Source organism: Pelodiscus sinensis, chromosome 2, assembly GCF_049634645.1.
Source record: "Pelodiscus sinensis isolate JC-2024 chromosome 2, ASM4963464v1, whole genome shotgun sequence".
NCBI classification, from domain to species: Eukaryota; Metazoa; Chordata; order Testudines; family Trionychidae; genus Pelodiscus; species Pelodiscus sinensis.
The window spans coordinates 105,742,328-105,756,073 of NC_134712.1; the positions used below are offsets into that span (position 1 = coordinate 105,742,328).

The window sequence follows — 13,746 nt, forward strand, 5'->3', positions numbered from 1 at the left end:
AGTAGAGGGGAGGTATTCTCTGGACCAAATGTGCTTAGTGGGGACATGCACTTTCAGACTTTATTAAACTGAATGCTGACAGTCAGCCTCAATAACTGCGACCCAATGTGTAGCGTATTCATCCCCGCAAAGACTGCAATCTTCCCAGGGCTCGCGACTCCTGCTGCCTGACCTTACCCTGCACTTGCCAGACCCCTGGGAGCTTTCACCTGGCCTCAGATGATCCTTCCACTCTTCAGGCAGACGCCAAAGAAGCTCCAAAGTCAAAGCCCGCACAATCTCACAATCTGTGAGTGGGGGCCTGGGGTTTCATTGGGAGGGGGGGGGTTCCTGCCCAGAAGGGGTCTGCTCTCTGCGGTCCCTCCTCCAGCCTCTGCTCTGCCACCCTGCGCTCGCCCACTCACCCCGGCCTGCTCAGCGCCTCCCCTCCCCCGCAGCTTCTCACGCGCCCTTCACCTGCTTCGCTTGGCTCCTTCACGCGCCTCCCTTTCCCCGCGCGCACGCGCGCCGCAGCCGGCCAAGTGAGGGCAGGCGGCTCTTCGGGACTTCGTCGCTCCCGGTGCGCATGCGCTGAGGATGGCCGCAGGGGGCGGGGAAGGTTGCGCGAGTGGCCCCGGCGGCTGGAGGGGGGGGTGGGGAATCTGAGCCAGGGGCGGGGTTTAGCCTGGGCCGCTCCGTTCGACTCTCCCTGCCCCGAAGATACTCGGCTGTTTCCGGCTATTGTCGGAGAACCTCTCCTTCCTCGCCCCCCCCCGTTAACCCGCCCGTCTCCTGGAGGCTGCTGCGGGCTGTTCGGCGCGGCGGCCGCGGTCGGAAGATGGCGGTCGGCGCGGGTCGGAGGCAGCGCGAGGCAGCGGGGCGGCGGGAGCTGTTATGCAAACGAGGCTAGAGGCGGACAGACGCGGAGTCGGACGGACGGACGGACGGACAGAGGGAGCGAAGCAGCCCGGAGCCGCCGCCCCCTCTCCCCCCGCCACTTCCCCGCCCGCGGGCATGGAGCTTGGGGCTGCGCCTCGCCGCGGGCAGCGCGGGGCTGGCAGCGACCTGGTCCTGTGAGCGGCCCCCCGGCAGCAGCGGCGGCGGCGGCGTCGCGCAGGCAGCTGGGCGCCGCCGGGGAAGATGTCGGAGACCAAGGTGAAGGTGGCCGTCAGGGTCCGGCCCATGAACCGCAGAGGTAAACGCGCCCAGGGCCGGGCCGGGCACCCCCCCCTCCGAGCCCCGCGACAACCTGCAGTCTCCTCCCTGGACTGGAGGGTGGCGGCTGAAGCGCCTCTTGTCACACCCCACGGCGGGGGCGAGCCCCGCTTTCCCCAGCACGTCAAGTGCTGCCCGTCTCCCACCTCCCCCCTGCACACACCTTCCCTTAGCAGGTGGAGTTCAGGGGGAGCCTGCAGGGCCCCCCCTCCCGGGTCCCCCCCCCATGGCTGTCTGGAGAAACGCCCTCCAAATAGCTGCGGGGATTAGCTGGGGGAGCCTGAGACTCCGGGGAGGAACACCCAACTTCTTCTCCTCTCGTCTGGGGAGGGCTGTTTTGTAGCTCTGGGGAGAAATGGGGGGGGAGGGGGTTTGGCAGGGAGGAGGGGTGCCTGTGTGCCGTTTTTGTGCACGAAGGGACTATTCTGGTCTGTCATGCTCATTTCTAGAGCTGGATTTGAACACCAAGTGCATTGTGGAGATGCAAGGGAATCAGACTGTGCTGCACCCTCCCCCTTCAAACACCAAACATGGAGAAAACAGGTACACATTAAATTTTTAAAAATCCTTATCCTGAAATCCCTGCCTACTTTGGTTTAAGCAGAGGCTCAAACAATGAGTTGTTTGTGTGCTTTTGTTGAGGGGAAGCAGCTTCTTAATATTCCCTCGGCTACTTTTGGAAGCTGTTTAGAAAAAAGTCCATTAGCCTGATTGTAGTTGTGTGAGATGCCAATAACATTAGCGGAGTTGCATCAGTGAGGTAGAAATCAGGCCCCAAGTTTATCTTTTCACACCCTATCAGAAGAGTTTGGACCAATATTGCTTTTGAAGAAGCAAAAGATCGTTAGAAGCTTTCATTATTTGTTTAAAGATTTATGCTTTCATCAGCTGTTAGATGGGACTAGTTAGTTGTAGAATGCAAGAAACTGAGAAATCCATACCATTTTTGGCAATTTCATTAAGGAGATTCTGTTAATGAGTTGCTGTAACCTTCAGATTTGATATGAGGGAACAAAAGTTGTGTGCTGGATTTTAGATGCTGGGGAAGGTTTCTTTAAGGGCTGTATGTACCGGTTGCAACATATTTGCATTTGAAAAGTTGTGACTGCTGGATCCCTTATTAATGCTGTTCTGTTCTGTGAAGCGGTATAAGAGAATGTGCTAAAATAATTCAGAGATCTGGCATTTACTTGTGAAGTCCCTGTAAAGAATACTTTTGGAAATCATCCAAAATACCAATGCAACAGATTGTAAAAATAGATCAGAGCAGGAAAAGATTTTTTTTTTCATTTGGGAGGGCATGAGGGGAAGAGTTGCATTGTGTGCTAATCTGTTCAGTTACCTGTTGATTGATCCTTGTGCTTAGCACTCTAAATATATTTTATGCTTAAAAGCAGGGAATTGGGCAAATAATTATAGTTATGACCATTTTCCTATGAGACTGCTTGCACTTCTCATAGGCATGGCTTTGAAATTATTTATGTTGGTGCTTTTTTGTTAGAAATTATTTTACACTTTAATGATGCTTTATATCTTAAATCTGAGACTTTAACGTGTATGCCTTAACCATTTTGATAGCATAAGGAAACCCAGTCTTGTGGGATTAATGAGCTGGTTTGGGACTGGGAAGATTTGGTTTCATTTCCTGGTTCTTTGCCAGACTTTGTGTGATCTTGGCTAAGTCAAGTAATTCCTCTGCATCCTGGTTCCCCATCAGTAAAATGGGAATAATAAATATAGTCTTAGTCTCTTACCTATTTAGAATGCAAGCTTTTCAGGGTACAGGCTGTTCACTATATGTATGTCTAGTCTCTAGCACAGTAAAACCCTTATCTGGCTTGCAGCTCATAAATGCTACTGTAATACAAATAATCTAAAATGTGTAGGTTTGACAGAACTTTGATAAAGGTTGAAATGTTATGAATTGGGACTCTCTGGTCTGGCAACATCCATGATCTGGCGCAGATATTGCAGGACAGAGAGTTCCTGTGTAGGGTCAGCAGCAGGGGATGGCAGGGCAAGTGGGCTGCTTTCAAGCCAGCTGATGGCGGAGCTTCCCAGCAGGGTTTGGAGACCCCGTGTGCGGCTGCCTGGTGCGGCTGGGAGCTGTAGTAGGGGTGGCCTGGTGGTGTAGTGAGCTGTGTCATTGGCACGCAGCTGCCTAGTGGGTCCTGGAGCCGCTGCGCATGACTGCCCAGCGCGTCCCAGAGCCCCAGCAGCAGAGACTGCTCAGTGGGGTTGGCAGGGCAGCAGGGCTGGAAGGAAGTAGGAGCCAAGGCAGTGATGGGGGCCAGTAATGACCTCCCCTGGTCTGGCAAAATCCCTCATCCGGGACTGGTCAGGTGTAATTTTTTTCTCCGTACATATTTCATAACTTTATACCAAACTAAAGGAAGAAATAAATTGTGTATATAGGTCTAAAAAAAGTAAGAACAAATGTATAAATATACCAGAGTAGAATCAAGCTTTCAGAAGTAACTGTTGAAATGAATGTCTACAGTTTATATTGGGAAGAAGGTACAGCACTAAGACCACATGCGGTTTGTTTGTGTTTGTTGCTTTATCACCTGTTATGAATATATCGGTTCCTTTTTTTACCTTGCTAGAATTAAGAGCCAATTTTATCTTGATAACTATACGTGCATACTCCTTGCACCTTCATGTAATCTTACTCTCTCAGAAGTAGGGTTCTTCAACAAACGCAGGAGTCTTCCCACCTTGAGCTCAGTCCAGCTTTGGGGTCTTAGTTGATTGTTAATATTTAATATAGTTTTGCTAAGAAAATTAAATCTTACTTATTTACACACTTCAAGGACAGTGCATTGGAATATGTAGTAGACATTGATCAGTTAATATTGATCATTTTTGTCTAAATAAAATTGTTGTTCAGTATCTTCCAAATCTAGATTTTATGCATAGCCTTTTCCTGAAGCTTGTTGGATCCTCCTGATGTTGAGTGGAACCCCTTAAAATCTGTTAATTTGACATGCTTTTCTCCCTCATCTGAATACTCACAATAATATTGGTTCTAGAGAAATAATATTGGTTCTTTATATTTTTATGCATTTCCAAAGGCACTGTTTATATGAATTTAATTGAATCACTGCAGCAATGCTGCTTTTATTTGCATTAATTTTTAAGCAGAGATAAAAGCACCAAATGCTTTTTTTTGTGTGGCTTAACTTTTTATTTTTCAGTTAGCAATCTTGTATTTCACTTGTTATGTTACTGGTTGATCACTTCACCATTATTTTTGCTTGTAGCTGCATATTAAAGATGAAAAGTTATATGACTAATCAAAATTAATTTTTGGGTGGAAAGCACTGAGTGGGGCTTAGTTTTGTCACCTTACTCATGCTGGGTAGTTCATTCAGTGTGCGTGTTCCCGTTGAGTTCAGTAGAACTACTTATTAGTCAATGTGAGTAAGCACTGTAGAACTGGGCATAACATGTATAGAATCATTTTCATGTAATAAGAGCTATCCATACTTGAAAGAGAAGAAGAGATGAGAGGCAGTTGAGATAATGTAGGAAAAAGTGTATTTAAAATTTTAATTGTGCTGTCACTTCCATTGACAAATGTTTATATTGAAAAATTGCCCTTATAGTTACATGAAAATAAAAGTTTTATACTGTGATTCATGATAAAAGTAAATGGTTTCTACCAAAGGAAGCAGGCAAGCTTGGCTCCCATAATTGCTTCTTCTTAATGGAATTAAAGCCAAGAAATCAGTGATGACAAAATAGGTTTCAGGACCTCCTGGAGCTGCCATTTAAAATTCACTGAACAGATTGTCTAAAACAGAATGATCCGACAACTTTCATCCACATTCATAATTAAACAAGCTGGCACTAATTTCTAGAAGATTAGCTTTTGGAAAACAGTTCTCAGTTGATGAGAAGTGGAGCTGTACAAACTTGTCTGTTTCATAAGGGTGGTTAGTTTTATTTTGGACTAGTAGCTAACACATTGGTATTTTTAATTTTGTAAACTTTAGGCTTTATCTTTACAAAAGTGGGATTTTGTGGTGTAGACAGGTGAATAAATATTTCCAAATTTTAGAGGTGAAGATAACCAGTAGCTGTCATTTACCTACATTCACGCCGTGAGACAGTGGCAGAGTAGTAAGTTGAGCCAGTGTTTCCTGGCTTTAGGTCCCTTGCTCTAACCACCTGGTCACATTGCCTTTCAAAACATTTAATAACAAAAGACACATAATATTAAATTAGTTTGGTATTAGTGTTCTCTCTTCATTTAGAGAACTAACCAGAGCAGGCTGGCTTTCTGCCCAGACAAATATGATTTTTGAATTCTAATTATGCATTCAGCAAGAACATCAAAATCTAGAAGAAATCTGCATTTTAATTTCAATGAATTAGAGAGCGCTTATTTGGTTCAGTTTTTGACTCACATCAGGAAGTGAATGTTAAATGGCTCCTTTTTACAGACCTGAGCTGCACCACCTTCAATGCTAGACAAAGCATTAGAGTTGGGATCTTTCAGCAGTAAGATCAGGGATAAGTGTTATGAGTAACAATTGTAATTGTTCCCTTATCTTTAACTGATAGCTGTAGGGCTTTGTGGATGGAGAAGCAAATCAATGTTTTTTTTTTCTGCACAGATGACTTGTCTATCTTCAGTTGGAGGAAGGAAATCACATTCCTTACTAAAATCTTTCCTTTACCAAATATATGAAACATTGTATCTCAACTAATATTCTCTTAGAAATGGATATTGCCTTGGAGAGTTTATAAGTGTATTCTGTTGTTTTATATCTCCCCAAATAGTTCCATCCTGTGCCTCAAATAAATATAGTAATCACCTATCACATTAATGAGTGATTGGAGCCAATGAGGAAATGGAATAAAGGTTTCTGAAAGTATTGAAAACATTTATTTCTGTTTATTTTTGTTGGGATTATTATAAGATTCTACTTTGCATTTAGAACTTCTATCCCATTATAAAGTCTGTGTCTCTCTAAAAAATGTTTCCCTGCGGGATGACAGAGTGATGTCATCACATCAATCTGTGTCACCCTGCCCCCCCCAGCCTCGGCAGAGACAGAAGGGGAAGCGGGTGACATGGCTTGGGGTTCCCCTTCTCAGGGAGTGCCCTCGGTTCTCCTACAGGGAGTGGCAGTGGCTCCTTGCTGCTTTCTGAGGCCCTGGTGGGAAGCAGCTCCAGTGCCCTGCTCCGCCACTGTTGATAGGCTCCAGCTCACATGGCGCTCAGCGAGCTCTGCTGCTCCCCCACCTCTGCCGCTTCTCATCCAGCCACCTCCAGTCCCACTTCTGCTCCCGGGTCTAGAGCCCTGACGCTACATGACCCAGCAGGGAACCACCACTGCCTGCCTTGGGCCAGGTGCTCCAGCCTCGTGGCTCCCTGCAAAATTAGAGTGACTGTGCTGGCTTCCTGTGGGGGAGCAGAGGAGGAAGAGGAGGGGGTATTTCAAAGTGACAGTGCCGCTTGGAGCCTGGGGGCAGACACCGGGCTCCTCGTGTTGCTGCCACTTTGAAACACTGCGTGCAGTCCAGGGCCAGAGCGGCAATGCCCAGCTAATCCTGGGCTCCACGTGACTCTGCTGCTTTGAAACACCACAGAGAGCCTGGCATCAGGTTCCTCATGACGTTTCAAAGCAGCAGCACTGTGTGGAACCCAGGATAAGCTGGAGTCCCTAGCTGATCCCAGGCTCCTCACAACGCTTACGCCTTGGAAGTGTAGCAACAGCCCTAGGGCTATTGCTACACTTCAAAGGCAGGATCACCCTATCCAACAGTCAATGCCAAAATGCATCAACTATTCAATTAGTCAATCGATATTTAGCATCCTTACTGGGGACAGCAGTGCAGAAAGCTTCCGGTGCCTGAGAGCAACACACTATGTGAGAACAAGTGCTCACCCAACCCCTAATGCCCAGACCCTGCACCCTCAGTGCCTCATGCATCCTCTCCCACATCGAGACCCCATATCCCCAGCCAACTCCTGCCCCCCTCCCACCCCTCCCGGCCAGACACCCTGCCCCAAGCCTGCTCCTTTACTCTTCCCTGCTTCTGTCCTTTTTCCCCCTGGCCACATATCCTGCCCCCAACTGCTCCTGACCTCTTCCCCCTGGCCAGACACCTGCCCAATGGGGGCACAGACACCAGATGGGCAGACAGACCCTCATCTGGTCACAGTGTCCTGTCCCTGGCACCCATCCTGCATCAGGCCCCGTGGTCTAGCCCCCATCTGGTCATGAGCAGAGATCAATGAAATTTTTGTAGGCCTCTCTGCTCTTTTAAAATGACTGCTTATTATCTTTGAGGCACTAATTTCCTAGCTAGTTAATAATATTTAAAAATAGCTGTTTAAGAAAGAAATGTATGCAATAATAATTCTGTGTTTCTTTCACCTCTTCTATCCCCAAAGGAGAGGGGAATCCTGAATCAGTATAAATTTCAGTGGTGGTATTTTGTTTTGATTTACCCAAAGTTGGACCATCTGAGGAGACGAGGAGGTTATGGTCACTGCTAGGAGTTAGTGTGTGTTGCAACAATCACTGCTTTAAACTGGAACTTTTCTGAAAAGAGTGTGAAGTGAAATGAAACAGCTGCTAACTCTCCCCATGTCTGAAGGAATTATCAACCAGATAAAAGGTTTGGTTGCATGTGTTCTAGATATCATGCACCTCAGGTAGTGGGTAGAATAACGGGAACCATTGCCTTTGTCTATTGTAAAAGATTTTGACCGCTCTTAAAATTAGTTGTCTTGTTATGCCTCAGTGTTCAGCTTGTAAACTATTAGCTTTGAATCCTCTTCCAAAAAGACGTGTGTTCGCTTATGGAATATGTATGGGATGAGAAATTGCATTCCTGAACTGTTTCAGTAACATTTCACTTCGTTTACTACCTACATCATGGCTAGGTTCTATTCCAGAAAAGTGCTATTCTCAAATTCCACATTATTAAAAATTCTAGAGTTCAAGTTATGCGTATATGGTGGTGTTGTTTCTGAGGTGGCCTGAAGCAGATTGAATGAGAAAACCTATTGTTTTTTAACAAGTTTAAAATCCAGAGAGCTAAAAGTACCTTGTGCTTGGGTCTTTAAATGGCATTGCTGAAGGAAGCTCGTATTATAGGCAGATTTTTCTGAATAGAAGAAATAGACTGGTGGCATATTAGAACAAGAATAGAAGAGAAGCATTTGAGGAAAGGGAAACTGTTCTTGGTGTCTTGAACAGATGTTCCTAGCTTTCCCGCCTTCCTTTACATAACCATGGGTGAAACATTTATAAAGTGAATGGTCAAAAAGATGAAGCAATCAAAAGTTTCACTTGCAGATCTATCATACAATGTTAGGAATACCCCACACAATGAAATGTAGAAGTAGTTTGTTAGAGATTAGCAACCCTGTAGATATACTTAAATCCTGTAGTTGGTCTGAACAAGCATGTTTATTCCTGCTTATTATCTTAGCCTTTGAATGTTTTGAGATCAAGATTACTGCTGAATTTCCCTGCATTAGATACTGAAATGAAATTATTTATAAAGACTTGAAATTTATCGGGCGAAGGAAAGGAAATTATTTTCAGGGCTCCCTTTCTTCCCTCCTACTATAGTTTTGGTAATATGCAATAACTATATTAATGAAAAACAGTTACAAACCTTGAAACTTGCTGGGAAATAAAACTGCAATCTGTCAGCATTGTTGATCTGTTTTGTATTTAGTAGGATTTTTGAATTTGCAAAAACTCTTCAGTGCCAGTTAAATTAAAGTTGACATTGAAAACCTACCACTTATTTTTTTATTATAGTAAAAGTAGTACTGTCTTAGCTCATTGATATAACCCTGATTATCAAATTACTTACACACCTGATTAAAATTAAGCAAGTGCTTCAGTTCATTACTAATTAGCAAAATACGTTTTTAGTGAATTGGGATCTACATACTTGTCTTTAGCTAGGTGGTAGTAAAGAATATTCCTGTTTGGCCTAAGTCCTACAATGTTATGCACACAAATAGACCTCAATACTGTAATAAGTGGGGGACAGTGTGGGTCCACTTCAGTGAAAGATTTGTTCAATATTAACAAGTGTGCTTGCTGTTGTGTAATATGTAGTAATACAATACTTGTTAAGAACTGATGATATACTTTAATCATAACCAAATACCACCATATTTTTTTTCAAATATCCTATTTAATTAGTAGTGGAAGTGTTTCATTTTATGGTTATTGAATTTATTAAAGTGAGGTAAGGAAGTCTTTTACAAGCAGGAATATTTTAATGTTAAATAAAACTAATTAATAAAGCTGTACTCATTTTGCTGGTATTTCTGCTATCTGACATTTAAAATAATGCTTAAAACTACATTATTAACATTTAATATTTACATTGTTCACCTATGTTCTTTTGCTGTCATAAAGATCACTGTACGTTTTTCTGGGGGAGGTGAGAGGTTGACAAAACCAGAAGTCCTCTATCCACTGTTTAGGTAAAAGTTGATTAGTGCAGGTAACCTCATTGACTGCCCTTCCAGTGAGACTTGTGTTTTATACTTACAGGTGAGAGAGTAGCACAATCTCTGCTTATTTGTCTCCTGCCTTTCTGGTTAATTTGTGCCAGTAATATTGAATAACTAATCACTACAGGATTGTTTATTTTCCTAATCCTTGCCATTCCTTGTCCTTTGTATATGCAAGTGTATTACAGGGTTCAGACTATGAAGGTTCTGTAGCAAATATAAAACAAGGGTAGTGAGGGAGACACATTTGTATACACTAGTAAACATGTGAAAAACTAAAGCAAGGGCTGCCACCATGCCCATGCAGCAGTCTGCACCACAGCTGGTCACCTGGAAGTAAACTTGGGACTTTGAGCACCCAAGTCTTTACCAAGTTAACTGAAGGATAGCAGCAGTCATCTCTTACCTTCTACCTGGAGGGAGTAGTCAGTAAAATGAACAAGATTCACTTAGCCAGAATGTTAGACATCATACTGTTAAAGGAAGCTTGTCCTGAGAGCCTGAGCTGCACAGAAGTTTATATCCCAGTACAACTTCAGTGATTGTTTGTGGATATTGAAATAGGGATACAATAGTATAGTTGATTAACCAGTAAGCAAAAGCTTATCGGTTAATGTTATAGACTATATGCATTTCCCCCTTCATCCATCTGTAAATTTTTTTAGCAGGCTGGCAAGCAGCCCAGCTCAATCCTGGTTTGCACCGGGTTTGGGGCCTACTTCCGCTGCGGCTCTGCATTTAAAGTGAATTAGGAGCCAAGTAGACAGGCAGCCCAGCTTTCGTCGGGTCCAGAAGCTCAGACCCCCTATTGGACAGGGGCTGCTGCCACCCCATGCTGCTGCCTCTTAAGCAGTGTGGAGCGACAGGCAGCCAGTCCACAAGGGGAGCCATTTTTTTTAAACTGGCTCCCCTTATGGACCACCTCCAACCTGATACCCCCTGCTGCTGCTTCTGATACAGAGGCAACAGCACGAAGTGGCAGGGCGCTCCTCAGCAGTGGGCTAGACTATAGAATAGTCAAGTAACTGATTGATTATCCAGTTAACTAATATTTAACATCCCTATATTGAATTGGAGACCATTACCCCCAAAGCACAGATCTTTACCACTTAATGATTCAGAGAGGAATTATTGCTATTGGTAAACAGCTTGAATTTTGAGAATACAGTAACTGATCAGCACAAAGGAGTTACAACCCCTAACTTTGAGAGAAGCCTCTGATGGAGATTTGTTGGTGGGATTTCTTACACAAGTGGAAATATTCTGTATTTCTGATGCTAGAGATCATGTTCCTTTATTTCAGATTGATTTGGAAGGAAAATGAACTCCCTTCCAACATTGTAGTCCTTGGTCTGCTTCTCTAATTGACCAAACTTGAATATTAAAAACTTCAATATATCATTGGGGAACATGCTGTTAATTTGATTAAAAAAATATCATGAGCTACTAAATTCCCTTATCAGCCTCACGGTTTTTGTCACTCCATGGTACTGAATGGGGGACACTCAAATAATGTATTGATGGCTTGTGAGAGCTATTAGGAGCCAATCTGAAGCTAATGGTTTCACATAGTCACTGGGGGTGCGTCTAGACTACATGGCTCCGTTGACGGAGCCATGTAAAGTAGTTTACTCGGCATAAGCAAAGAAGCGGGGATTTAAATAATCCCCACTTCATTAAAATAAAAATGGCTGCCACGCTGTGCCGACAATCAGCTGATCTGGCACAGCGCGGCAGTCTAGATGTGGCAAGGTCGACAAGGTTTACTGGAGCGGTTGACAAAGGCTTCCCTTGTTGACCTTGCCGCATCTAGACATCCACGCTGTGCCAGATCAGCTGATTGTCAGCACAGTGCAGCGGCCATTTTTATTTTAATGAAGCGGGGATTATTTAAATCCCCACTTCTTTGACTATGCCAAGTAAACTACTTTACATGGCTCCATCGATGGAGCCATGTAGTCTAGATGCACCCTGGGTGGCCATTATACGCTAACAGTATTTCATCACTATTAAGCTGGTGTGGATTTGAACTAATGACCTGAAGACATGACATTTATACAGTACTAGTTTAGTTGTAATAAGACAAAGATGCATCTGACGAAGTGGGTCTTTGCCCACGAAAGCTTATGCTCCTACACTTCAGTTAGTCTATAAGGTGCCACAGGACTCCTCGTCGCTTTTGCAGATTCAGACTAACACGGCTACCCCTCTGATACAAGACAAAGATTAATTGCTAAATTGGTTTATGAATAAGGGAACATAAAATCTTTAACATTTTATATAAATGGATATCTTTGCATTCAGTGATAATAATTCACTTTCAATCAAAGAACCTCAGAGCACTTTGTGAACATTAATTATTTAACCCAGTTGCTTTGGCTGGATTTAGGTGTACATGCACATATGTATTTTCAAAAAATGTTTTATGAACACTTGTTCAATACAATTTTTTTCTTAATATAGTGGCTTTCAGAGTAAACTTTTACTCTACATCAGTGGCTAATAGGACATGAACAATTGCTTTAAAATCATGTTACTGTAGGTTGAGTATTTTAAAATAAATTTCCTATAAATACTAGAAGACTTAACCAGTGGTACCCAGTTACCAGGTGATGGAGGGGGGATGTGCAGCCTACCTGCTGGCTTCTCCTTGGGGTTGGGTGGGGGAACTGACTTCTCCCTGAGGGAGAGGGGAAGCCACGGGGAGCTGGCCTACCAACTTCTCCCCAGGGCAGAGGGGGCCATGGTTTGGCTGGGGCTCTGGTCATTCATGAGTTTAACTCTCTCCCATCACACCCCACCCTTTCTGTTAGATCTGAAACTATCCCATTCCATGCATGTCCCATTGTCCTGGCACAACCTGAGTTTGCTTTAAGTTGTGATAAGAGGAAGCTGCATACCATATTTGGTGGTCCTAGCTTTTAGAGTTTAGGAAGAGTTCTTGAACAGACAGACTCACAGATGGAGGCATAGACACAGAGACGCACAAACTCTACTACATATAGTAGAAGATGTATTTTTAAAAATACAACCTTCAGCTATCTACATATGTTTTTAATTGAGTATTTTATTAGACTTGGAAAAATACCAAAACATTTACTTGCCAAAATCTGGCAAAAGTCAATTAATGAATTCTCTACATAGCGGATTTTTACAGCCAGAGAAATGAAATCTGACTTCCTGTAAAATATAGGTCATAATTTTTACTCACTGAATTAACCGGCACTGTTTTATATTTTGTTTTATGTTTGCTAAACTGTTCTGTTATGAGACTAAAATATGATTTCATATAAACTCTCGGACCTTCCTTTCTGGAAAGCCTTTTTTGATTAAGATAATAAAACCTGTATTTGAGAACCACAGCCCAGCTATAGGTTGCAATATTCTTCATAAAGGGTGATTTAATGAATTTTCTCTTACTTTTTAAAAAAAGTTGTATAAATTATAGCTTAATTGACCTTCAAGCATTTCATTGTTGTGACTACAGATTTCAACTTCCTCTTGACATTAGCTATTAGATAACTGCCTTCATTGATACATATTAAAGTGAGTTAATATGTAATTATGAGGATAGAAAAGTTCACTCTAGAGTCCATCAGCTTTTCTAAATTCCTGGCAAGTGCAGTTTCTTCATGGGAATATAGGACTGTATTAAACTTATGCATATGTTCTTGGCCACCATGAGGAATTTAATTTTCCAAGAATATACCAAACAGCCTCTGCCAAAGCCCTGAGTTTTACAAGTGAAAGATAGTCTATCCAAAACAACTGTGAACTGAATTTTCTGTCCCCTCAAGAAGATAGATACCTTAACATTCTCAAGGCATTTTGTAATTTTAAGAGAACTGAGTTTTGACACTTAAGTCCTAACAGATCAGGATTTTCAATCCTGCTGTATTTCCTCTAATCAAAGCTCCTACAAGTGACTGTTTTCCTGCTCACTTTGAGCTTTAAAATGGAAGACAAAACACAAGACCTGTCTCAAGAACATAATTTGAAATGGGATATTGACATAAAGTGTAATTTATGTTGCCAGTTGCTTCTAATTT

The 13,746-nt window shown here is 43.1% G+C and overlaps 1 protein-coding gene across 7 annotated transcripts in view; it reads left to right on the plus strand.

Annotated features, from left to right (window-relative positions):
- Window positions 1-759: 759 nt before the first annotated feature.
- Window positions 760-13,746, plus strand: part of KIF13A (kinesin family member 13A) — a 190,482-nt gene continuing 177,495 nt past the window's right edge. For 4 of the 7 annotated variants that reach the window (XM_075921169.1, XM_075921172.1, XM_075921171.1 and 1 more), the window contains exons 1-2: window positions 760-1,134; window positions 1,644-1,737. In XM_075921169.1, coding sequence (XP_075777284.1) covers window positions 1,676-1,737 — 62 coding nt within the window. In that variant the 5' untranslated portion in view covers window positions 760-1,134; window positions 1,644-1,675. Of the gene's footprint in view, window positions 1,175-1,643; window positions 1,738-13,746 lie in introns of all 7 variants that reach the window. The other 3 variants (XM_075921170.1, XM_075921173.1, XM_075921174.1) reach the window with 1 other exon arrangement.